At 46.9% G+C, this 22678-nt stretch overlaps 1 protein-coding gene across 3 annotated transcripts; it reads left to right on the top strand.

The window, feature by feature from the left end:
• Positions 1-1119: 1119 nt before the first annotated feature.
• Positions 1120-19463, top strand: LOC118089188 (flavin-containing monooxygenase 3). Of its 3 annotated transcripts, none has more exons than XM_035123627.2 (9): positions 1120-1250; positions 2980-3117; positions 7217-7405; positions 8363-8525; positions 9694-9836; positions 12054-12253; positions 16043-16401; positions 17503-17575; positions 18868-19463. In XM_035123627.2, exons 2-9 carry the CDS (start codon positions 2986-2988, stop codon positions 19208-19210), a joined length of 1602 nt encoding a protein of 533 aa, XP_034979518.2. In that variant the 5' UTR covers positions 1120-1250; positions 2980-2985; the 3' UTR covers positions 19211-19463. The 3 variants fall into 3 exon arrangements, with proteins under 3 accessions (XP_034979518.2, XP_034979519.2, XP_034979520.2); XM_035123628.2 differs by lacking the exon at positions 1120-1250 and adding an exon at positions 1301-2129; XM_035123629.2 differs by lacking the exon at positions 1120-1250 and adding an exon at positions 2552-2858.
• Positions 19464-22678: the final 3215 nt, after the last annotated feature.

The following is a 22678-nucleotide window of genomic DNA, read 5'->3' as shown; positions in this document are numbered from 1 at the left end:
AAACCACTTCCGCGCCTGCGACGGAGGTGGTGTTGTGGGCAGGCCCAACCACACTCTTGCGATGGGGGCTGAGAGCTCAGCCCCTTCGTGATTGGTCGTCCCCGCCTCCGTCAGCCCCAAGCCGACCAATGAGGTCGGCCAGGGGGCGGGGCTTGTCTCCTTTTAAACAGCCCGGAGGCGGGAACTCGGCCTCTTTGCCCCTGCTCGCCAGCGCAATCGGTTCACCCGCCCGCCCACCCTTTAGGTTAGGCTGACGCTGCTATGGACTTTGGTCGGTCGCCTGGTTGGCCAGGGGCCGGGTAGGACTTTTCCCACATGGGCTAGCCATGATGGTTTTTTTGCCTACCTCGTAGCAATCTGTTTGGCGGTAGGCATTGGAAATTTGCATAAGAAGAAGAAGGGGGACAGGTTACATCATCACCTGCCCAGCAAATGGAGAAGTATTCCTTGAAAGGTGCCCGGGGGCGGAGCTTGGTCCTGAGCCTCGAGAGGTCAGGGCCATAAGGCACGCCCCAACGGTGGCCACGGGGGGGGGGGGCCCTCCGGTAGATGTACATCACTGGGCCCCTTTCTGGTGGTTAATTTCTCCCAGACTCCAACACACAGGTTGGTGTCAGATATAGTCGGTTAGGTTCCAATGCCTAAGCCAATACCGCTCAACATCCGTAACCAATAAAGTTGCGGCCTTATTCGCCCACTTAAAATCTATCATTTGTGTCTTGTGTATTATTCTCACGGGGAGGGACATTGCCACACATCCCTTTCTCAATTTCTCTTTCTACTCTATTTTCATTGACACCTCTTAATTATTGCCGCCCCATTTTTATTTTTAACTTTCATTTTCATTACCCTTATTAAACATTTCCATACACCTTTGTCTTTTACTGCACACACACGCAAGTACTGCTTTGCCCCCCTTTCTCCCCGCTCCCCCCTGCCCACCTATAAATGTGTCCTGGCACATCTGACCTGCCCTCTTTTTTTGCTCTTCAAAATATGGCAGTGCTAGAACACGCCTGTACAGGACTTTAGGTGGAACCTAAACCAACATTTTCCTGAGGACAGGGAATGGATATAGGACCAGAGTCAGCCCAGATAATAATGTGTGCCTCCTGGCTTTCAAATCAACTCCTCCCACATTTCCAAAGCTAAGAGGGAGAAGCTTCGCCTTCTCTTGCAAATCACACTTGCCTGCAGACAGGGAGCTGGCAGGACTGGAAGAAGAGGAGCAGCAAACAAGGACAAGTAAGGTGAGACTAGCGAAAAGTAGAGCTGGAATGCAAGGGGGAGAATCACAGCATCTTTCCCCAGGCTCATTCAGTCTGTATCTGCCAAATCCTCATTCTCTTGTAGTTACAGCCCTAACAGGCTGCAGCTGGAGGAAAGGGCAAGGTTCATGTAAGCAGTTCTGCTGCTCGTACAGATGTTCGTGTTTCAAAGCCCTGTAGCCACAGGGGTTTCTGCAAGCCCACGGCATCTCTAGGCCTTGAATAGGGTTAAAGGTAAAGTAAAGGGACCCCTGACCATTAGGTCCAGTCGTGACCAACTCTGGGGTTGCGGTGCTCATCTCGCGTTATTGGCCGAGGGAGCCGGCGTACAGCTTCTGGGTCATGTGGCCAGCATGACAAAGCTGCTTCTGGCGAACCAGAGCAGCGCACGGAAACACTGTTTACCTTCCCGCTGGAGCGATACCTATTTATCTACTTGCACTTTGACATGCTTTCGAACTGCTAGGTTGGCAGGAGCAGGGACCGAGCAATGGGAGCTCACTCCGTCGTGGGGATTCGAACCACCGACCTTCTGATCGGCAAGCCCTAGGCTCTGTGGTTTAACCCACGGCGCCACCCGCGTTAACCCACAGCCTAACCCTAATACCAAAAATGTGGTGGGAGTACAAGGCTTGCTCTGCTGCGGACTTTTTGAGGCACTTTCCAGCGGCCGTGTCCTCCTTTTCTCACATTGAATGGAACTGATCTGCAGAAAAGACCTGAAAAGAAAAGAGACGATGCATGTAACCTTTTTGCAACCTAAGAAATGTTTTAAAGAAATGGTGCAGGACATGTTTGCAGCTGTGGGAGCCTAGCCAGACTGGGAATGCCAACTATTGCTGGTCGCTCTCGAGTCAGGAGGTGAGGTGGGGAAACTTTGCATGCATGCTGTGAGTGTATGGTCCCGGTTTGCAAGTGTGTGTGTGAATGCTCACAAAGGCAAGCACAAGCTTTTTGGGAGCCCAAGATCCTTTTTTGGGGGGGTGGGTGGGTCTTTGGAGACTAGAAACATGAAGTGGCAAAGGAGATACGCTTTCGTTTCGTTTCTCTGCATTTTTGCTTCCCCTTATTTTTTAAAATATTTTTTCTATTTCATCTGTTTTAGATTTATTGGTTCCCAATGTCCTCAAGTAGTCCTTGGGGGTGGGGAAAAACAGAGAGGGGTGGGTGGGTGGTTCATGGGGAGTTTACACAGGTACACCAAACGAGTCATAATGGTGAGTAGGTATCACTGGGGCAGGCGGAATGTGCTGAAGTCGTTGTGTTTTATTGTACTATTTTTTAATGAAATAAAGGGGGAAGGTGTTGATTATTATTATTGTTACTATTATTGCTGTTTAGTCGTTTAGTCGTGTCCGACTCTTCGTGACCCCATGGACCATAGCACGCCAGGCACTCCTGTCTTGCACTGCCTCCCGCAGTTTGGTCAAACTCATGTTCGTAGCTTCGGGAACACTGTCCAACCATCTCGTCCTCTGTTGTCCCCTTCTCCTTCTCTCTTTCCCAACATCAGGGTCTTTTCCAGGGAGTCTTCTCTTCTCATGAGGTGGCCAAAGTATTGGAGCCTCAGCTTCACGATCTCTCCTTCCAGTGAGCAATCAGGGCTGATTTCCTTAAGAATGGAATTATTATTATTATTATTATTATTATTATTATTATTATTATTATAACTGGTTCTGAGGAAGGATCTGTACAATTCCCCCTGTTCTAGGTGACCATGGTAAAAACAGTAGCAGTTATTGGAGCAGGAGTGAGTGGTCTGGCATCCATCAAATGCTGCCTGGAAGAAGGTCTGGAGCCTACCTGCTTTGAGAGGAGTGATGGCATTGGGGGACTGTGGCGGTTCATGGTGAGTGTGTATTCAGGGACAAATGTCCCACCTGTCCACTGAATGTGCTGGTCTTGTAGCTTGTTACATAATTCCCTCCTTATGACTGAAGCATGCAATCCCAACCTATTTGGCTGGCAGGATCTGACCTGATGTGATTTGGTCTTGGATCTAAGCACAAGACATGGACAAGCACAAGACATCTCATGCTTAGAGATTTTGACTTGTAAAGGACCCCTGGACAGTTAAGTCCAGTCAAAGGTGACTATGGGGTGCGGCACTCATCTCGCTTTCAGGCCAAGGGAGCCAGCGTTTGTCCACAAACAGCTTTCCGGGTCACGTGGCCAGCAGGACTAAATCACTTCTGGTGCAACGGAACACCATGGCGGAAAGCAGAGCGCAAGGAAACACTGTTTACCTTCCCCCCCCACAGCAGTACCTATTTATCTACTTGCACTGGTGCGCTTTCGAACTGCTAGGCTGGCAGGAGCTGGGACAGAGCAATGGGAACTCATCCCGTTGCGAGGATTCGAACCGCCAACCTTTCGATCGGCAAGCCCAAGTGGCTTGGTGGTTTAGACCACAGCGCCACAGATATCTAGTTATAAAAATGTGTCAACTTGATGATTACAAAAAAACTCATTTTGTTGGAAATGTCCATTTGGCTTCCAAAAATTATTGTGGGGGATGAACCCATGGAATAAACTTCTTAGTGTTGCTTGTTCTGTCCATATGAGTTCCTTTGCCATCTATTGTGCTATGTGCCAGATTCATCTGACAATTTTTGGTGGGAATGAAAAAGGCAGGAGGAGTCAGTTTAGTCTGCAAACACAAAAGACCTTTGCTGCAGTTCAGCAGTTCAGCCACAGTCAAATGCATCAACTGAGAACAGTTAATAAGTTCGGGAAATTTCACAGCATTGCCAATGTGACTATTGCCCTCAAGGCTGGTTGTTGCAAAACCCGGAATGACCTTTATTGCTGCTAATCATGTGGTTTTAAGGCATTTTGCAGTTTAAGAGAGGCATTGCTTCTCATGCTTTCTTTTGCAGACAGTTGAAGCCCCTGCAAAACTTGTTTAGCATGGAAGAAAGTGGGATTGGTATACAAGCAATAATCCTTCTTTCAAACTACCTTCAGCTTTCTGAAAACAACTGTTGCCTCTCTCCACCTGAAATAAGCCTAGGTCTCCATTTTAAACCTGTGTCAGGGGTCCAGGCTTCAGGATCCCCAGTATACAAAAAGTCCCTGCTCATAGAAAGCTAGTATGGCAGGGAGAAGACTCGGTGGGACCTCTTCTTCCTAGTAGTTTTCTGCGTGAATGGGATTTTAGCAGCAGAGAAGTATTCACTCGTGCAGCCCCAACCTGACATCTAAAGTGGAATGGTTTGCAATAAAAGTTGACCATCTCAGCATGACAAGAGTCGTTCCACAAATTCTTATAAGCAAGCATTTTGAGCAGCTGTTTCACGAACTGTTTCTAAAATGTACCCTTCCATTTCAATAGCAAAAGAGTAAAAGAGGATATTTGTAAGTTAGATATTGTGATGTGTTAAACATAATTCTCTCTCCTCCATGGAGTCAAATAGTGGCAACAGGGAGATGACGTCCTGGGCCATATTAGCAAAATAAAATAAAAAAAGACAAATTATCAGGTCCAGAAGGCATTCACCCAAGAGTTCTAAAAGTAGTCAAATGTGAAATGGTTGATCTTCTAACAAGAATAATAAACTTGTCTCTAAGATTAACCTGCATATACTAGAAATTGAAATGTGTCCAATATATCAATATAGCAACCAATTTATTTATTCTTTAAGTGAATCTAGGGGATCAGATGCCCAGAGTGGCTGGGGCAATCCAGTCAGATGGGTAGCTAATAATAATAATAATAGCAGGGGAACCTGAAAATTGCAGGCTGGTTTGCATAAAGTCTGTTCTGGGGTGGAGCTCCAAGAGTATTGCTCCAAACTGGGTGAATGGGCAGTAAAATCCCAAATGCAGTTCAAGGTGAGCAAGTGTAAAGAACGAAAAAACCTAGGCTGTGTACACATTACCATTTACTCTGGCTCCAGTGTGCTCCCAGTGCTGGTGTTTGAAACCACATGCTCATGATGTCAGCCAAAACCCCACATGGTGCATGTTCCCTCAAACCAGCTGCTCCTCATTTAAGGTCCCCTTTACCCACTGTCCTTGGAATGGCACGACGCCAAAATGAAATTCTTGCAGGGCAGGTGTGCAGGGAGCTGACGTACGTTTGTATACATGCAGCCCACCCCGAGAGGCCATAGAAACCACATAAGCCTCTTTACCTGCCTTTAAGCGTGTAGTTAAGAAGCAGCCAAGAAGCACTTGGGTTCCTCCTTTTTCATTGCTTGTGAATAGGCTGCTGTTTTTTGTCTGTTATATAACCATTCTGAACTATTTACAGAAGAGTAATCCTAGAACAGAGAACACGGAAAAACTGCCTGCGTAGACAATAGCCTGCCATAATCTTTAGAGTGCTTACAAAGTGGCAGCATGGTGTGAACTGTAGGCACACAGGGGGAGCAGGGGGTGGTGCCTGCTGTTCCCGCCCCTGACTTGACCATTGTGCGTCCCCTTTGTGTGCCTGGAATATATGCAAGCTTGGGCATGTGTAGGCTCTCTACATACAACCTGAGACTTTCCAAAAAGCAAGGTGCCCAGTTGCATGGGGCATTTATAGAAAAAATTATGGAAAGTGTCATGTAACCCCAACCATTCACCACTGGTGTGTTCCGGACTTTTGAAAGGAGGTGGGCAGCATAGAATGTTAGAAACATACGGTAGAACTGTAGAGTTGGAAGGGATCCAAGAGTCCATAGCTGCCAAGTTCCGGCCTGAGAAATAAGGGACTGGACCGGAAGTAGCGCTGCCGCCATTTTGGAACTGGGCGGAGCATGCTCAGAAGCTACTTTTGATGCTGCTCTGCCTTGTTCCAAAATGGCCGCCGCACCAGAAGTTGCGCTGCAGCCATTTTGGAACTGGGCAAAGCAGCATCAAAAGTCGCTTCTGAGCATGCTCCGCCCAGTTCCAAAATGGCCACCGTGCCAGAATAAACCGGGGAAAAACAAAAAAAATCCATTTTTTCGGCTGGAAACAGCTGGAAAAACGGGGGTTTCCCGGGGAATACGGGAGACTTGGCAGCTATGCCAAGAGTCCTCTAGTTGAGGCATCCCCAAACTGCGGCCCTCCAGATGTTTTGGCCTACAGCTCCCATGATCCCTAGCTAACAGGACCAGTGTTTGGGGAAGATGGGAATTGTAGTCCAAAACATCTGGAGGGCCGAAGTTTGGGGATGCCTGCTCTAGTCCAACCATTGCAAGGCAAGAATCTCAACTACATCATACCTGACAGATGGCCATCCAGCCTCTGCTAAAAACCTCCAAGGAAGGAGAGTCTGCCGCCTCTTCTGGGTGCCGGTTCTACTGTTGAACAGCTCTTACTATCAGAAAGTTCTTCCTGATGTTTAGTCGGAATCTCCTTTCTTGTAACCTGAAGCCACTGGTTTGGGTCTTACCCACTGGAGGAGGAGAAAACAAACTTGGTCCATCTTCCAAAAGGGCAACGCTTTAGATATTTGAAGATGGCTGTCATATCTCCTCTCAGTCTCCTGTTTCCCAGGCTAAACATACTCAACTTAGTCCTTTTATTATATATCTTATATATTAAATTTGTGTATTGCTGTTCATCCATAGATCTCAGGGTGGTTCACAACATCTGTTGACACAGCCTAGAATAGCATTATAGTGGTACCTCTACTTACGAATTTAATGCGTTCCGAACACACATTCGTAAGTTGAAAAGATTTGTAAGTCGAATCCCATAGGAATGCATTGGGAGAAAAAAATCGTAAGTCGAAGCAACCCTTTCTAAAAATTCGTAAGTAGAAAAAATCCTATCTAAACCGCATCTAAGATGGCGGACGGAGCTCCATTCGTAAGCAGAAACATTCATAAGTAGAGATGAGAAATCCACTGTATTGTATTGGAAGGAAAGCTGGGCATGTAACATCCCAGTTGCACATTAATGGTAAGGATTTTCACCTCCTGAAGCTGTGCTTATTTTCTATTGTTCATGCTTTGTCTTGCCTTCCCCATTAGGAGTCTGCAGAGGAAGGCAGAGCCAGTATTTACCACTCTGTGTTCACCAACTCTTGCAAAGAAATGATGTGCTATCCAGACTTCCCCTTCCCAGAGGAATTCCCAAATTACATGCACAACTCCAAGCTTCAAGAATATATCCAGTTGTATGCCAAACATTTCGATCTTGTAAAATACATAAAGTTCAAGGTAAGAAATTGCAATCTAAGTGACAGGAGATTGTGGCTATGTATGGGACTTGTGTGTCATGACAATTATCTGTGGATACAAGAATTGGCCCCAGCAAGGCAAATCGTTTTGCAAGAGTGCAAAAAGGTCCTGCAGAGCATTTGAAAATGTCAGCACCCGTGATCTGGGCTCTCTTCTTCAGGTCCAGGGTGCTGAAAAGCAGTGCTCGATGGGACAATTGCTAAGGGCTTATCCACATGTAAGCTATTGCTCTTTGCAAACACATGCTTTAAAGCTCCATGTTGGACCATTCTTTTTTTCTTTTTTTCCCTGGAGCACATTAAAGCTGAAGCGCAGCCAATGGCAATGTGGGTTTTTCCACAGTTTGCCGTTTGCTCCAATTCGGCAGTAAAGAGCAGGTTTTTGTGAGATCTCCGGAGCAAAAAAAAAAAAGGGGGGGGGAGCATGCTTGGACATGGAGCTTTAAAGTGCCTGGAAAGCATGGAGTAAAGGCCTAAGTTGAGGTTACTTTAGAAGCAGCAGACCTACAAACAAGCAGCATCCAAATTAGAAATATCTGGAGACTGGAGCAATCTCTCCACAGGAAGCTGTGTTTACATGGTTCCAGAAGTTCCGTGTATGGAGGCAGAAAGAGCAAGTTAAGCCTGTAATCCATCAGCATGGTTGCCATGGGCTAAACTTTTGTGTCTATGTGCTCTTCTCCTCTGTCCTGCTGCTTTTGGCCTTTCTGCCAAAGGGCTTTGCATTTTAGCTTGTGCAGGACTAGGAAGAGAGTGTGGATCTCGATGCAGGATTACTGTATTTTGTCAAATCCCTTACTCCAATCAGGTAACATTCATACAAGACCTGCCTGATACGGCCCTTTCTGGTAAATCAGACCCTGGACTCACAACTTAATGATGTCTATCTTTCAAGCCCAAACCACACTGATACACTTTCTTGAACATTTCCTCAAAGGCTCTTGTGAGTAAAATTAGGAAACGCCCGGATTACCCTGTTACTGGCCAATGGGAAGTCGTCATAGAAAAGGATGGGAAGGTGGAATCAGTTGTATTCGATGCTGTTATGATTTGCTCCGGACATCATGTTTATCCGAATATTCCAACAAATAGCTTTCCTGGTAAGTGACTGTACAAAAATATATGATTAAACATAATGCGATCTCCAGTTCACGAACTGCTGGGGTGTGAGAGGCCTCTATGCTTTTTACTATCATACATGACAGAAGGCATTATTGTAGCTTCCTCTGGGTTAAGGGTGAGGAACAATGAAGTGGTCACCTCATGGAGCACATTCAGTGGGTCAGTTTTGTTTGCTGCTATATTTTGCCACAGCAATGGCACTGTTTCAGATTTCCCACCTCAGGTGCCCAAATGTTCAAGTCTGGCCACACCCCCACCCCACCTCAAGAAAATGTAAAGAGTGGCAGTCACTGAGAAGGATTCAAGTTAGGCTAATAACAGGAGGTGAGTCAACAGTGTGATGCAGCAGCTAAAAAAGCCAATGCAATTTTGGGCTGCATCAATAGGAGTATAGCATCTAGATCAAGGCAAGTAATAGTACCACTGTATTCTGCTCTGGTCAGGCCTCACCTGGAGTACTGTGTCCAGTTCTGGGCACCACACTTCAAGAAGGATACTGACAAGCTGGAACGTGTCCAGAAGAGGGCAACCAAAATGGTCAAAGGCCTGGAAACAATGCCTAATGAGGAACGGCTTAGGGAGCTGGGTATGTTTAGCCTGGAGAAGAGAAGGTTAAGGGGTGATATGATAGCCATGTTCAAATATATTAAAGGATGTCATATAGAGGAGGGAGAAAGGTTGTTTTCTGCTGCTCCAGAGAAGCGGACACGGAGCAATGGATTCAAACTACAAGAAAGAAGATTCCACCTAAACATTAGGCAGAACTTCCTGACAGTAAGAGCTGTTCGGCAGTGGAATTTGCTACCAAGGAGTGTGGTGGAGTCTCCTTCTTTGGAGGTCTTTAAGCAGAGGCTTGACAGGCACATGTCAAGAATGCTTTGATGGAGTTTCCTGCATGGCAGGGGGTTGGACTGGATGGCCCTTGTGGTCTCTTCCAACTCTATGATTCTATGACAAACAAATACAGCCTAGAGTTTATTACAAGGTCAGTTTGCAGGACTTGTGAAATTAACAGTTTTGCTACCAAAGTCATCAAGAGCCCAGACAATCAAGTCTTGCAGTACACAGTGCCTTAATGCCAATGAGATGCATTTATAAGTCTTTATTCCCCTAAAACATTTGTTCGTTTTCCACTTTTCTGCGTAGGGATAGAGAAGTTCAAGGGCAGCGTTTTCCACAGCCGAGATTACAAGGGGCCTGAAAAGTTCAAGGGGAAGAAAGTCCTGGTGATTGGCCTTGGGAATTCCGGCTGTGACATTGCTGTGGAGCTGAGTGCCACAGCCTCGCAGGTACCTTCTCCCGCATCCCTTGGGAATTCTCCTTCTGCTTAATAATCGGCAGCCAAAGGGTAAGCACTTTTAAGTCCCGTCGATTTCAGTGGGAGAGATATTAAGTGCCCCATTTGAGTCTAATGGACTTGGAAATGCTTAGGTTTTGGATGCTGTGGAGGCTCTAACTGGTGGGGGGGAAATGTGGGGTTATAGGGAAGGGATGAATCCTATGTCTTGCATGCAGGACACTGGTGGCGCTGTGGTCTAAACCACTGAGCCTCTTGGGCTTGCTGATCAGAAGGTCGGCGGTTCGAATCTCTGTGACGTGGTGAGCTCTTGTTGCTGTCCCAGCTCCTGTCAACCTAGAAGTTCGAAAGCACACCAGTGCAAGTAAATAAATAGGTACCACTGCAGGGGGGGGGGGTTAAACGGCATTTCTGTGTGCTCTGGTTTCCATCACGGTGTCCCGTTGAATCAGAAGCAGTTAAATCATGCTGGCCACATGACCCGGAAAGCTGTCCGCGGACAAACGCCAGCTCCCTTGGCCTGAAAGCGAGATGAGCGCTGCAACCCCATAGTTGCCTTTGACTGGACTTAACCATCCAGGATTCCTTTACCTTTTTTATCTATGCAGGGACGTAAGGTCTGGAGTGCAATCTCCAGCACCTCCAGCTTTAAGAGATCTCAGGAAGTACTGGAAAGACGGGGGGCAAAGTAGGCAATACTGGGTTTGCTTTGGCTCAGGGTAAGGGCAGTTCCTTATATCTATTCCCTGCCAGACTGAAAGGTTATAAATTCATACTGAAACGAATGTTTAAAACAGAGATGGGAAACTCGTGGCGCTCTAAATGCCGTTACACTTCCAGCTTCCCTCAGCCCTAGTCAACATGGCCAATGGCCAGGGATGATCAAAGCTGTAGAACGAGACGATCTGAAAAGCCACAGGTTCCTCATTCCAGATCCCTGAACGGAAGCTTGTACCCAGTGTAGCATCCTGTCAGCACAAGATTTTACTTTGGAGCCATGGGCCTTTCCTCCCCTCTCCAAGTCTGCTCCAGAGGGTAGGAGAAGCTGCAGAAGAGTTTTAGGGGGGTGCTCAAATGAAGAGCATATTTGTGCTACAGAACTGTAAAGCAGGTGGGGGAATAGGCCTCAACTATAGGAAGGAACTTGGGACTCTATCTTATACCAGGTCAGACTACCGGTATGTGTGTCTAGCCATGGGCGTACCCAGGATCAAAGCTAGTGGGGGCACACCAGCCACGCCCCCAGCCACGCCCCCAGCCATCCGATTGGCTAGCTGGCAATGACATGACCAGGATCTCCCCAGGAGGCATGGTCAACCTCCACGCCCCCCAGAGGAAAGGGGGTCATTTGCAAGGCAGCACACAGAGCCACCCGCACTTGCACTCCTGCCTCGCCCGCTCCTTTAATGGCAGCGGTGACTAAAACGAGGCAGCAGCAGCAAAGCTGCCTCCGTTAAAGGAAACCTGGACCTGGACCTGGGCTAACTTCAGCCCACACTCTTTCAATCACAGTGAGCATACATGCAAATGAAGTGCCATGGAGCATTGTGGGGCAGCACTTTCTGTGCTGTGCTCGCTGTGACTTGAAGGAGTGTGGGCTGAAGTTAGCCCAGGTCCAGGTCCAGGTTTTTTTCAACGGAGCCAGGTTCGCTGCCACTGCTGCCGTTTCACTTCAGCCAAGCAGGCCGAAGCGGAGCACAGCAGGCAGCGTCCCTGCCTGTCCTCTCCAGCTGCCCTGCTTCTAGGGGGGGCAGCTGCCCCCCCTGCCCCATGCTGGGTACGCCCATGTGTCTAGCCCAGAATTGCCTACTGAGTTAGCCAGCTTGATGTCATTGAGACACTGTTGGACTAAATCCCCACGATTCCCAACCCCTGGCCATGCTGGTTAGGCCCAGAGGGGAGTTGGAGTCCCAAAACAACTGGATGAGCACAGGTTTCCCATGTGTGGTTTATACCGTCATCCGTCTCTTGAAGCGGGCAAAATATGTTCATGCTAGAGCACTGAAATAGAAGAGTCTTGGGAGACTTCTGTTGCAGTCATTTTGCAACCTTTGGGCCCACTTTACCGGGACGCAATCATCTGCGCCCGCTCATGTGCAAGCTCCGTTGAATGGAGTGAGGAAGATGTTAAACTAGAATGATGTTTGGTTAGCGTGAGCCTCTTTTGCTTGTGTCTCTTGCCTTGTCTCTTACCTGTTGCTTTTTTAAGGTTTATCTCAGCTCTAGAAGTGGATCCTGGGTAATGAGTCGTGTTTGGGACAACGGCTATCCCTGGGACATGGTGGTCATCAGTCGCTTTGAAACCTTCCTCAGGCACATCCTCCCAACAGCCATCAGTGACTGGTTGTATGTGAAGCAAATGAACAGATGGTTCAAACATGAGAATTATGGCCTGATGCCACTGCATAGGTAATCTGCATAGCTGTCAACTTTCGTATTTGAAAATAAGGGATCAGCAGCCTCACCTGTCCCGGGGACAGTCTATCTACGGTATATCTAACAATCCAGGATAGCAGTGAGAAACGGCACTGGAATAAGGGAATTTCCATCAAAAAAAGGGAAGGCTGACAGCTGTGGCTTGGAATAAGGGAGTTTCCCGCAAAAAAGGGGAGGCTTGGCAGCTATGGTAATCTGGGAAACTAAAGAGGCTGTAGGTTGATTGGCTTTGAAAACGCAAACCCTTTGGAGCCAAACCCCATGTTGGTGGGCAAATGAAATAACCTGGAGCATTTGAATGCCGCTTTTGAATGTGCAGAGCACTTCACATACAGGATCTTGTGATAAACTCTTTACAACAACCTGCAAAGCAAGTTAAACCACAGCAGCTTGTTAAACGCAGCTTTGTGGCTGTGCGTCCCTGAGGGATGTCCTCTAAAGGAGGTGTTTGTAGCTTCAGGTTGAGTGGCAGGACTGGAAGAGGCATGGGAAACGCTTTCTTTGCCACCCATTGTTTTGTTCAAAATCTTCCCCTAGCTACTTTCCTCCCCGAGAGATACGTAAATCTGTTTCTTTTCATCCATCAGACAGAAAGGCAGTTGAAGAGATGGGTTTTTGGATGTGGCTTATCTGATTTGTAACTTTTTCTCTGAAGTGCATTGGTTGTGCACAGCGAGGCACAGTGGAGTCTGTAGTGTCTTTATGATATATGCATACCTGCCAAGTTGCTGTCAGAGAAATAAGGGACCGGGCCGGAAATAGCAGACCGGACGTAGCGCTGCCACCATTTTGGAACTGGGCGGAGCATGCTCAGAAGTGACTTTTGATGCTGCTTTGCCCAGTTCCAAAATGGCCACCGCGCCAGAAGTCGCACTGCAGCCATTTTGGAACTGGGCAGAGCAGCATCAAAAGTCGCTTCTGAGCATGCTCTGCCCAGTTCCAAAATGGCCGCCGTGCCAGAATAAACCGGGGAAAAACAAAAAAATCCGTTTTTTCAGGTAGGAACAGCTGGAAAAACGGGGATTTCCCGGGGAAAACGGGAGACTTGGCAGCTATGTATATGGCTTATTTACACACACACACAGAGAGAGAGAGAGAGAGAGAGAGAGAGAGAGAGAGAGAGAGAGAGAGAGAGAGCTTGTGTCTAGTTGGAGAGAGTTCAGCACATTCACATCCCAAGAGGGTCCTGTTCCTCCCATTGCTGCAGCCTCAGATTCCAAGAGGCTCCAAACATCATAAAACAGACTTCAAAAGCAACACCTTTTCTTCCTGCTCAGTTACCTCACCCGCCCCCGCCCACACTGCAATTCTGTCCATCAATCCCGGAACTCTGGCCTTTTGTCTCTGCTAACTACCGGTATCTCTCACCTCAGGGAAGGGCTTTCCCTGTTTTCTGCCTGGCCCAGAGAGTCTTTGTCAATGGCATTCTTAATGGGACCCAGGTGGCGCTGTGGGTTAAACCACAGAGTCTAGGGCTTGCTGATCAGAAGGTCGGCGGTTCGAATCCCTGCAACAGGGTGAGCTCCCGTTGTTCGGTCCCAGCTCCTGCCCACCTAGCAGTTCGAAAGCACCTCAAAGTGCAAGTAGATAAATAGGGACCGCTCCGGCGGGAAGGTAAACGGCGTTTCCGTGCGCTGCTCTGGTTCGCCAGAAGGGGCTTAGTCATACTGGCCACATGACCTGGAAGTTGTCTGCGGACAAACGCCGGCTCCCTCGGCCTATAGAGCGAGATGAGCGCCGCAACCCCAGAGTCGGACACGACTGGACCTGATGGTCAGGGGCCCCTTTACCTTTTACCCTTTAATGGGTTAATGGCTGAGTCATTCTGATATATACCTCTTGATACTTTTAGGGGAGTCTTGCCCCCACTTTATAACAATACATTAATTAAAACTGCATTATACTGTAAGTGCAAAAGTGCAGTAGCAGATAATTGGTGCAGAAAGAGATGTGCCCATAAGAGAACAACTCAGGAAAGTTGATGTATTTTGTCCTGTTGCAAACTTTTGATGCCCAGAGGCCGCTTTCAGTCTGGTTGGAGTCTTGTCACCTGTATTCTCGAAAACTTGATTACATATCTATTCAATGAAAATAAAAATGATAAAGCAAGACAAAGGTCTGCCAAATCAGAAACCATGAAAGGACATGGGGGCGGGGACCCAGGTTTTATGCTACGGGCAATTATAACCTTCATACTATCTAGAAAAAAATATAGTTGTTAACAAACAAAATATTCAACCAATATTCTAGCCAAGAACATTTATGGGATCAAGCAGCAAACATCTATCTTTTCCTGGAAAGACATTAGGAATTATTTTTCTTATGTAAATAGCCAAGTAAGAGGTGTGGCAGAACTGCAAAATATTTCAAATACTCGTCTGAAGTGAATTTGATTTGTACATACTGTTAACTTTATACAAACTTTGAGATTAGAAGAGAATAGCCAGTGCTCACAGAAACTTTTGAAGAAGAAAAAAATCATCTTGGCCAGAACCCAACCAGGAAAACATGCCCTACAAGCAATGTCTTAAGACTGACTTGCCAAACCCCAAGAAGCCAACATAGCTCAAATCAGCCACAAAGCTCACTTCAATCCCAAACTGCTAGAGGAGGACCACTGTTTTTGTTTTTCTCAGAACTTGTTTTCCGGATCCATGACCCTAGGCAAAAATCTCGAGTGATTTTAGGAATGCTTTCTGGGTGGTTGGGACCTGTTCCTTCCAAGATAATCCCGAGGCAGAAGAGTAGGATTCTGTGCCACATTAGTTCTTGGGCCTTTTGCATGAGCCACAGCACAGATGTAGGAATAAACTGCAGCCAAATTGCAAAAGATACTCGATTTCTTCAGTACCTACATATTCTCTGGACAAAAGAGAAATTTCCCAGGGTGTGAGGTCAGCTGCAGTCCACTCCTTTCCACAACCACCAAGCACCAGGTGGCTTCTTAACCTGGGTTGGGGGGAGAAGAGAGCCTGTCTGGATTTTGCTTTTAAGCCCCTTTTTCATTGATCTCTTTAAAAGTAAAAAAAATAAAATCACTTTTTACTGGGAGAAAGAAAGCTTGAGCCCCGGAACCCCTAGCTTCCCCAGAAATAAATACACAAACACAAGTATATTGGTTAATGGGATGAATTAGGCCACAACTATATTGGTTACAGATGTGATCGGTTTGGCTTAGGCAATTGGATGAAGCAAACTATATCCTGACTCCTGCCCGACTGCAGGAAGTCTCTTAAGGGTTAACCACCGGAAGGGGGAGCCCTATGGGGTACATCAATTGAGCCCCCTGGTCACCGTTGGGGACATGGCATGGCCCTAGCCCATGCCCAGGCTTCGGACAGGAACCACACCCCTGGATCCCTTTAACGGGATACCCTTAACGTGGAGGGGCAGGCGGAGGAACAACCACGAATGGAGGCAAAAGGAGGCTGCTTCCCCAGCTGCGCCACAATTTAAACAGGCGTAGCCACGCCCCCAGCCAAACCCAATTGGCCGGCTGGGGACATGATGCAGCCGGGGAACCTGCTGATGTGGGCAGCATTCCTCCGCCCACTCCTGGGTTGCTGAGTGGACCCGGATTCCCGCTAACAAAACAGCCCCTCCCAAAAGGTGGAGCTGACGTCTGGGAGCACTAAAAGGCCATCTTCTATGGAACAATGGAGCAGCACAATGCCTCTCTCCCTTACAGTGGAAAATGTCGCTTTCCAGGAGGCAGCCTACAGCCCTGGCTCTGGTTTCTCTCTCTCTCTCCCCCCACCCCAGAACCTTGCGCAAGGAGCCTGTCTTCAACGATGACCTCCCAAGCCGCATCGCATGTGGAACCGTGGTGGTGAAGCCGAACGTGAAGGAGTTCACGGAAACGTCTGCGATATTTCAAGACGGGACTGCGCAGGAAGGCCTTGACTATGTCATTTTTGCAACGGGCTACAGCTTTGCCTACCCATTCATGGAGGACGAGTCCATCATCAAGTGCAGGAATGACCAAGTCACCTTGTACAAAAGCATTGTCCCTCCTCTGCTGGAAAAACCCACCCTGGCGGTTATTGGCTTAGTGCAGTCCCTTGGGGCAGCTATCCCAACCGCAGACCTTCAGGCTCGGTGGGCCGTGAGAGTGTTTAAAGGTGAGCATGGCATCATGGCGAAGTAATGGGCCTGTGATCGGGAAGCCCCTGGTTCAAATCTCAATGTTTCCATTACCATACTGTGGGAATGTTCAGGGAGGAAGGAGAGGATATATTGTTTATTAATATCCTTCCTAACTTGTGCTAGGAAATTCCTATACTTAGCAGAGTTTTCGATTCCCCTTCTAAATGCACAGTGGGTAGTTGGTTGCAGGCTTGTGTAAGCCTCTCACTATTAGGTTCCTGGTAAGTTCCCTTATATCCCTCTTAAAAGAATAAACACACGATAATCTTGTTTAAAATTATAAAAGAAGTTTACTCACAACATCAGTTCACAGTTGGATCCCTAAAGGCAGACTTAGTTACCAAGTATATACATGTGGATCTATCCCACATGGGGATAATCCCAGTGTCCTCTGTTGGCTGAAAGCCAACAGAGCATTTCTAGATAAAAAGCTGGTCGAACGACAGAGGAGTTAGAGAGAGAGAGAGTGCTGCGTGCCTTGTCCTTTTTGTTACCTGGACAGGTAAGGTCACACCCACCTCTAGTCATGTGCAAAGGAAGTATGTCCCAGCCAGGAGGAAACAGGAAGTTTTCTACTGGCTGGACCAAACATCCCCCTGCATGTCCACTCTAGGAAAACAAGGAATGTTGTACCTGACTGCTACTTATGTATCACATCCCACATATACTAGGTGGCAATAAACAAGCCTCTATCTCCCATCTTAATATGAACATAGGAAGCTGACTTAAACTGAGGGTTTAAATTGGAGATCCATGATCAAGATCTCCCATGTTTATTTGCTTGCTTAAAGTTAAAAGTAGCCACCAAACCAATTTGGACAGGCAGCACTGAGAAGGGACTTTTAACAGCCCCCCTCCCCCACAAAAAGTCTGCATTTTATTTCCCCTCGCTACAAAAAATAGCCTGGTGGTCTGATTCAATATAATAAGGGACCTTCCTATGTTCCAGTAACCTCTTATGCTTCTTCACCTGGGTATTCCAGATTGCATGTGCTTTTGTGCATATGTTTGTTATGCATTTGGGAAAGTGAGTTACAAGGGACACAGGGGATCATTAGTTCTTTCTTATTGTTCAGGTTTATATAAGCTGCCCCCGAAGAGCAGCATGATGGATGACATAGATGAGAAAATGGGGAAAAAGCTCAAATGGTGAGTTTTAAGTACATGTATTAGATTTTTGGGGGTTTTTTTTTGCTTTCTGCTCACATAGGAGGAAACGTCTTATTCTTCCTGCATTTTAAAGGATTCTTTGCAATCAGGTGGTTTGACGATTCTGTGCTAAAATTTACAATATGCTTCAATCAGTCTGTTGTCCACACGTATATATGCTACAGTTGTCCCAGCTTATTCTCCAAGCAGATCACAAAAACGTTCTTGGAAATATTAAAAGCATCTGTCAGTATTTGAAAAAGAAAAGGTTCTGATCTCCTTTGCCTCCTTTGCCTGGTCTTCAGACCCTATTCGGCACAAAGAGTCCTTGAAAAAGAGTACTTTGTAGAATGCTGCTTTTATTCTTAAAAAGTCTTTGTATTAAACAAACAGCGGCAAATTCTAAGCTGTGACAGCATCAACCCTGAAGGACCAGCTGCTCCTGTATGAAGCTGCCTGCTTAGGTCACTATCTGTCCCAACTCTATGCGAGGTGAAGGGCTCACCCCCACCTGTCCCACTGCTTTCCCCTGGCGAAAACCGCTCTTTGGAGCTCAGTCGGAGCAAACAGCAATTGGGGTTTTCCGCAAACTGACTTTTGCTCCAATTGAGCTTTAAAGAGCGGGTTTTCGTGAGGAAAGCTCCGGAACAAAAAAGAAAGAAGGGGGGGGGGTGTTCTTGGACATGGAGCTTTAAATCGTGGGCCTTGCCTGGAAAAAGCAGAGGAAGGGAAAGTATGGAGAAGCCGTCAGCAGACACAAAGGAGAGGTACTTTTCAACAGCAGCCCCTGTGTTGTGAAGCTCCGTAACCCCAGGTATCAGAGCTTTTGAAGGGGGATAATCACTGTTGTTGAGTGTTTTAGGCTGCTGCTCTGGTTTTACGATTAATATGTTGTTTGGTTTTGTTGGCTTTTATGCTTTCATTTAGCTATGTTGGATTTTTACCCCAGTCACAGACACTACTCCATTGCATGAGTGGTATCCACGGCCAATCAGAAAATTATGAAAAAAGATAGTTATCTCCTAAATGATTTTGCATGCACGTGTCAAAAGAGGTAGCCAATTCCAGCTAGACGTAGAGTTCTTTCAATGAGCTTCTCTCCTGCTTACTCATAGGCAAAGGACTGGATAGCTGTCTATCTAGGCTTCACTGCGGGGTGTGTAAAACCCCAGACATTCTAGATGGCACAATTTAGCCAGATGGGAATAAAGTTTCATGACAGTATTCTTCCCCCCTTTTCCTGCTCTGCTTAGAAATACATCTACCAAACGTCCCCTTTCCTTTCCTTTAAGGTACGGCCAGAGCGATACCATACAAACAGATTACGTTGTCTACATGGATGAACTTGCCTCCGGTATTGGTGTGAAGCCCAACATTCCAGTCCTCTTCCTGACGGACCCCAAGCTGGCTCTGCAAGTCTATTTTGGCCCCTGCAGTCCATATCAGTTCCGTTTGTCGGGACCAGGGAAGTGGGCCGGAGCCAGAGAAGCCATCTTGACACAGTGGGACCGAACGCTGAAGGCCACAAGAACCCGTGCCGTAAAGGGCAATCAGAATTCTTTCCCGCTCTTTTCTATGCTCAAAATACTCGCACTCGCCCTTCTCCTTCTTGCCATTTTCATGATGTTCAACTGAGCAACCTCAGTGCCAAAATATACGTGACAGAATGCTGTGTGGTTTTTATTGAAAAAGCTGCGTTTTTATTGAAGATGTAAACTTTTTCGTGCAAGAGGGGGAAAAGCCCAAAGCAAATAGCATGCATAATAGGGTGATGACTTTTACAATTTTTTTCTCAAAAAATATTTCCTGTAGCACAAATGGATGAACTTTTGCCTATTAATGACTAAAATGAGGCATATTCCATTGAAATATTTAAAAAGGTTACGCACAAACCATTTAAAAAAATTTTGTATGCCGTTTTACTATTTCATAAAATTGTATTAACAATTCTATATATATATTGTATCAAATTTGGACACAACACCACATTCCACAATGGGGAGTGTTCTTAGCAACATAGGGTATACAAATGTCACACCTGCGCAAGGTAAAAGCCCCTTTTTGGGACCTCAAAACTCAGCCAGCAGACCCTGCCAGACATGCTGGGAAAAGAACCTACGGGAGAGGTAGCAAAACATCGTCCTCTAGCGGCGTCTATACTGTTACTGCAGCTTAAAAAAGCTTCATTGTGTGTTTGATGACCCTATATAATGTTGTATATATGTGACTCTAAAGCTTGGGTTCAATTTTATATCTGCTTACAGTGACTTCAAAAATGGTCAAAAAACTGATAAATAAATTTTTTAAAATCATTTTGTGCGTGAGGTTTTTTTTTTAATCAAATCTCTTTGAGAGTAATATTTTATCTAATCTTTAATATAAACTCATCAAATTATGATACAGGGAAATGAGGTTGTAAAAAAAGTCATCACCCAACGCATAAACATAAGTGAAGCATGATAGGGAAGATACATAAATCAGTGCGCATGATGTTAAACATGAAGCCACATAGGAAAGGCGGGAAAGAAGGCTAACAATGGTATGATAATAGTAATAATAGTAGTAGTAATAAATAAGGCACCCCTCCTACTTGTCAAGTACCTTTTCCCCTGCTCAGAACATTCCCAGCTGGTCTAAGGAGAAAAGGATTTGGGGACAGAAGCTGCTCAAAGGTAAATCATTGACGGGGAGTCTGTATTCTTTATTATTTTACAATTATTCTCATTATTCTCATGCATGCAAACTGGAGGGACAGCTCTCAGCTGAACTGATACAAGCAACTCCCCATTTTATGCAATTTTGCACACATACTCAAAATGCTTCCGCCTTGTTTCTCTGTAATCTTTCTCTGTTTAAGCCTTGTACCTCTCTGGTACCGACACATAATTTGTCAGAAAAGAGGCAGCATCTTAGATTATAGCAGGTATAAAATGTCAGCATGCCACAGAAACCAAACATGAACTATTATATCCTTTTGGGGTTGCCAACTTTCCATATTTTATCTGACCATTCCGTATGGGCTGAACATCCTCTCTCCATTTGGAGAACTATTTGTCCCTTGTGAAAGAGATATTTTCAGGAGTCGGGAAGGGCAAATTTTAAGAATTTGAGGAGAAAGGTTCGTGCTTTGACCTACGGCTGAGGTTATTCTCTTCAACCTACCAGAGAAGCAGCAGCAGCAGCAGCCTTGTCACAACTTCAAGCCACAGCGTGGGTGCTCCAGCCACGTTTTGGGGGCAGAATACCCCTTGGAGTGGCAACACAATATGCCATAGCATAATTCCTAGGGGTATTATTAGGGGTGAAGCTGCCCCCGACATCAGCTCAACAACGTGGCGAGAGGAGTTGAGTTGTCACAAAGTAGTGATAAGGCTTTTGCGTAGTTAAACAAAAAGGGGGGGTGGGGCAGGACTCTCAGCTACCTCAGATTTTAAAACACGTCCACCCGCTGCCCACACATTCTTCAGATTGCCCACTCATCTCCCAAGATCACTGAAATTCATTGAGGGCATATTCTATCCACCCCAAAAACTAATACAATAATGCTATACCAAATACTGTGGGGCCTGAATACTGCTACACAGCACCCTAGTGTCTGAGAGGTGCAAGATTCGGGGGGGGGGGGGGGTCAGGTGTACTTACAAGGGTCTGAGTTTCCTATTGGACAGTGAGGCACAGTGGAGACTGGTGTCCAAATGGTATAGACAGCATTCACATCCCAAGAGGGCCTATCCTCTATAACAGGCATCCCCAGACTTCGGCCCTCCAGATGTTTTGGACTACAATTCCCACCATCCCTGATCACTGGTCCTCTTAGCTAGGGATCATGGGAGTTGTAGGCCAAAACATCTGGAGGGCCACAGTTTGGGGATGCCTGCTCTATAAGCACATCACTGGATTCCAAGAGCAGCACTGGATTCATGAAGTTGTAGCAAAGTTCTTGGGCAGACTCAAAAAACCAATAAATCACTGCCGGCATGGAAAGTTTTGAAAAGTTTGATTCAAGCTGCGGCAGGAAAGGAACAGATGTGTTAAAGCACCAAAGCACACCATTCCGAGGCGCAGGGCTCATATTTCTATGGCTCCTCTACAAAGCTTCACGTGGTTGGCCAGGGGGCGTGACGCTGCCGGGATTCCCAGTGATGCAGGTGGCATCGCTGCCACCCCCCGCCCCAACCTGGGAAGGGGGCAGCCTTACAAACTGAGCTTATCCTGCTGGATCTCTCAGCGGCTTTTGACACCAGCGACCATGACATCCTTCTGGACCGTCTAGAGGGGTTGGGAGCTGGGGGCACTGTTATACAGTGGTTCCACTCCTTCCTCCTGGGCCGTGTTCAGAAAGTGGTGGTGGGGGATGAGTGTTCAGACCCCTGGCCTCTCACTTGTGGGGTGCCTCAGGGTTCTGCCCTCTCCCCCATGCGTTTTAACATCTATATGCAGCCACTGGGAGAGATCAACAGGGGGTTTGGGCTGGGTGTCCATCAGTATGCGGATGATACCCAGCTCTACCTCTCTTTCAAATCACAACCAGTGAAGGCAGTGAAGGTCCTGTGTGAGTGCCTGGAGGCAATTGGAGGATGGATGGCGGCTAACAGATTGAGATTGAATCCTGACAAGACAGAGGTACTGTTTGTGGGGGACAGGAGGCGGGCGGGTGTGGAGGACTCCCTGGTCCTGAATGGGGTAACTGTGCCCCTGAAGGACCAGGTGCGCAGCCTGGGAGTCATTTTGGACTCACAGCTGTCCATGGAGGTGCAGGTCAATTCTGTGTCCAGGGCAGCTGTCTATCAGCTCCATCTGGTACACAGGCTGAGACCCTACCTGCCTGCAGACTGTCTAGCCAGAGTAGTGCATGCTCTAGTTATCTCCCACTTGGACTACTGCAATGTGCTCTACATGGGGCTACCTTTGAAGGTGACTCGGAAACTACAACTAATCCAGAATGCGGCAGCTAGACTGGTGACTGGGAGCGGCCGCCGAGACCACATAACACCGATCTTGAAAGATCTACATTGGCTCCCAGTACGTTTCCGAGCACAATTCAAAGTGTTGGTGCTGACCTTTAAAGCCCTAAATGGCCTCGGTCCAGTATACCTGAAGGAG

This window comes from Zootoca vivipara, chromosome 7 (assembly GCF_963506605.1).
Source record: "Zootoca vivipara chromosome 7, rZooViv1.1, whole genome shotgun sequence".
In the NCBI taxonomy this organism is placed as follows: Eukaryota; Metazoa; Chordata; class Lepidosauria; order Squamata; family Lacertidae; genus Zootoca; species Zootoca vivipara.
This window is presented reverse-complemented; position numbering and strand designations above follow the sequence as displayed.

Coding starts and splice junctions, on each gene's coding strand:
- LOC118089188 (XM_035123627.2), top strand. CDS start 2,986: ATGGTAAAAACAGTAGCAGTTATTGGAGCAGGAGTGAGTGGTCTGGCA. Junction 12,254..16,042: donor GGCCTGATGCCACTGCATAG/GTAATCTGCATA, acceptor CCCCCACCCCAG/AACCTTGCGCAAGGAGCCTG. Junction 17,576..18,867: donor ATGGGGAAAAAGCTCAAATG/GTGAGTTTTAAG, acceptor CTTTCCTTTAAG/GTACGGCCAGAGCGATACCA.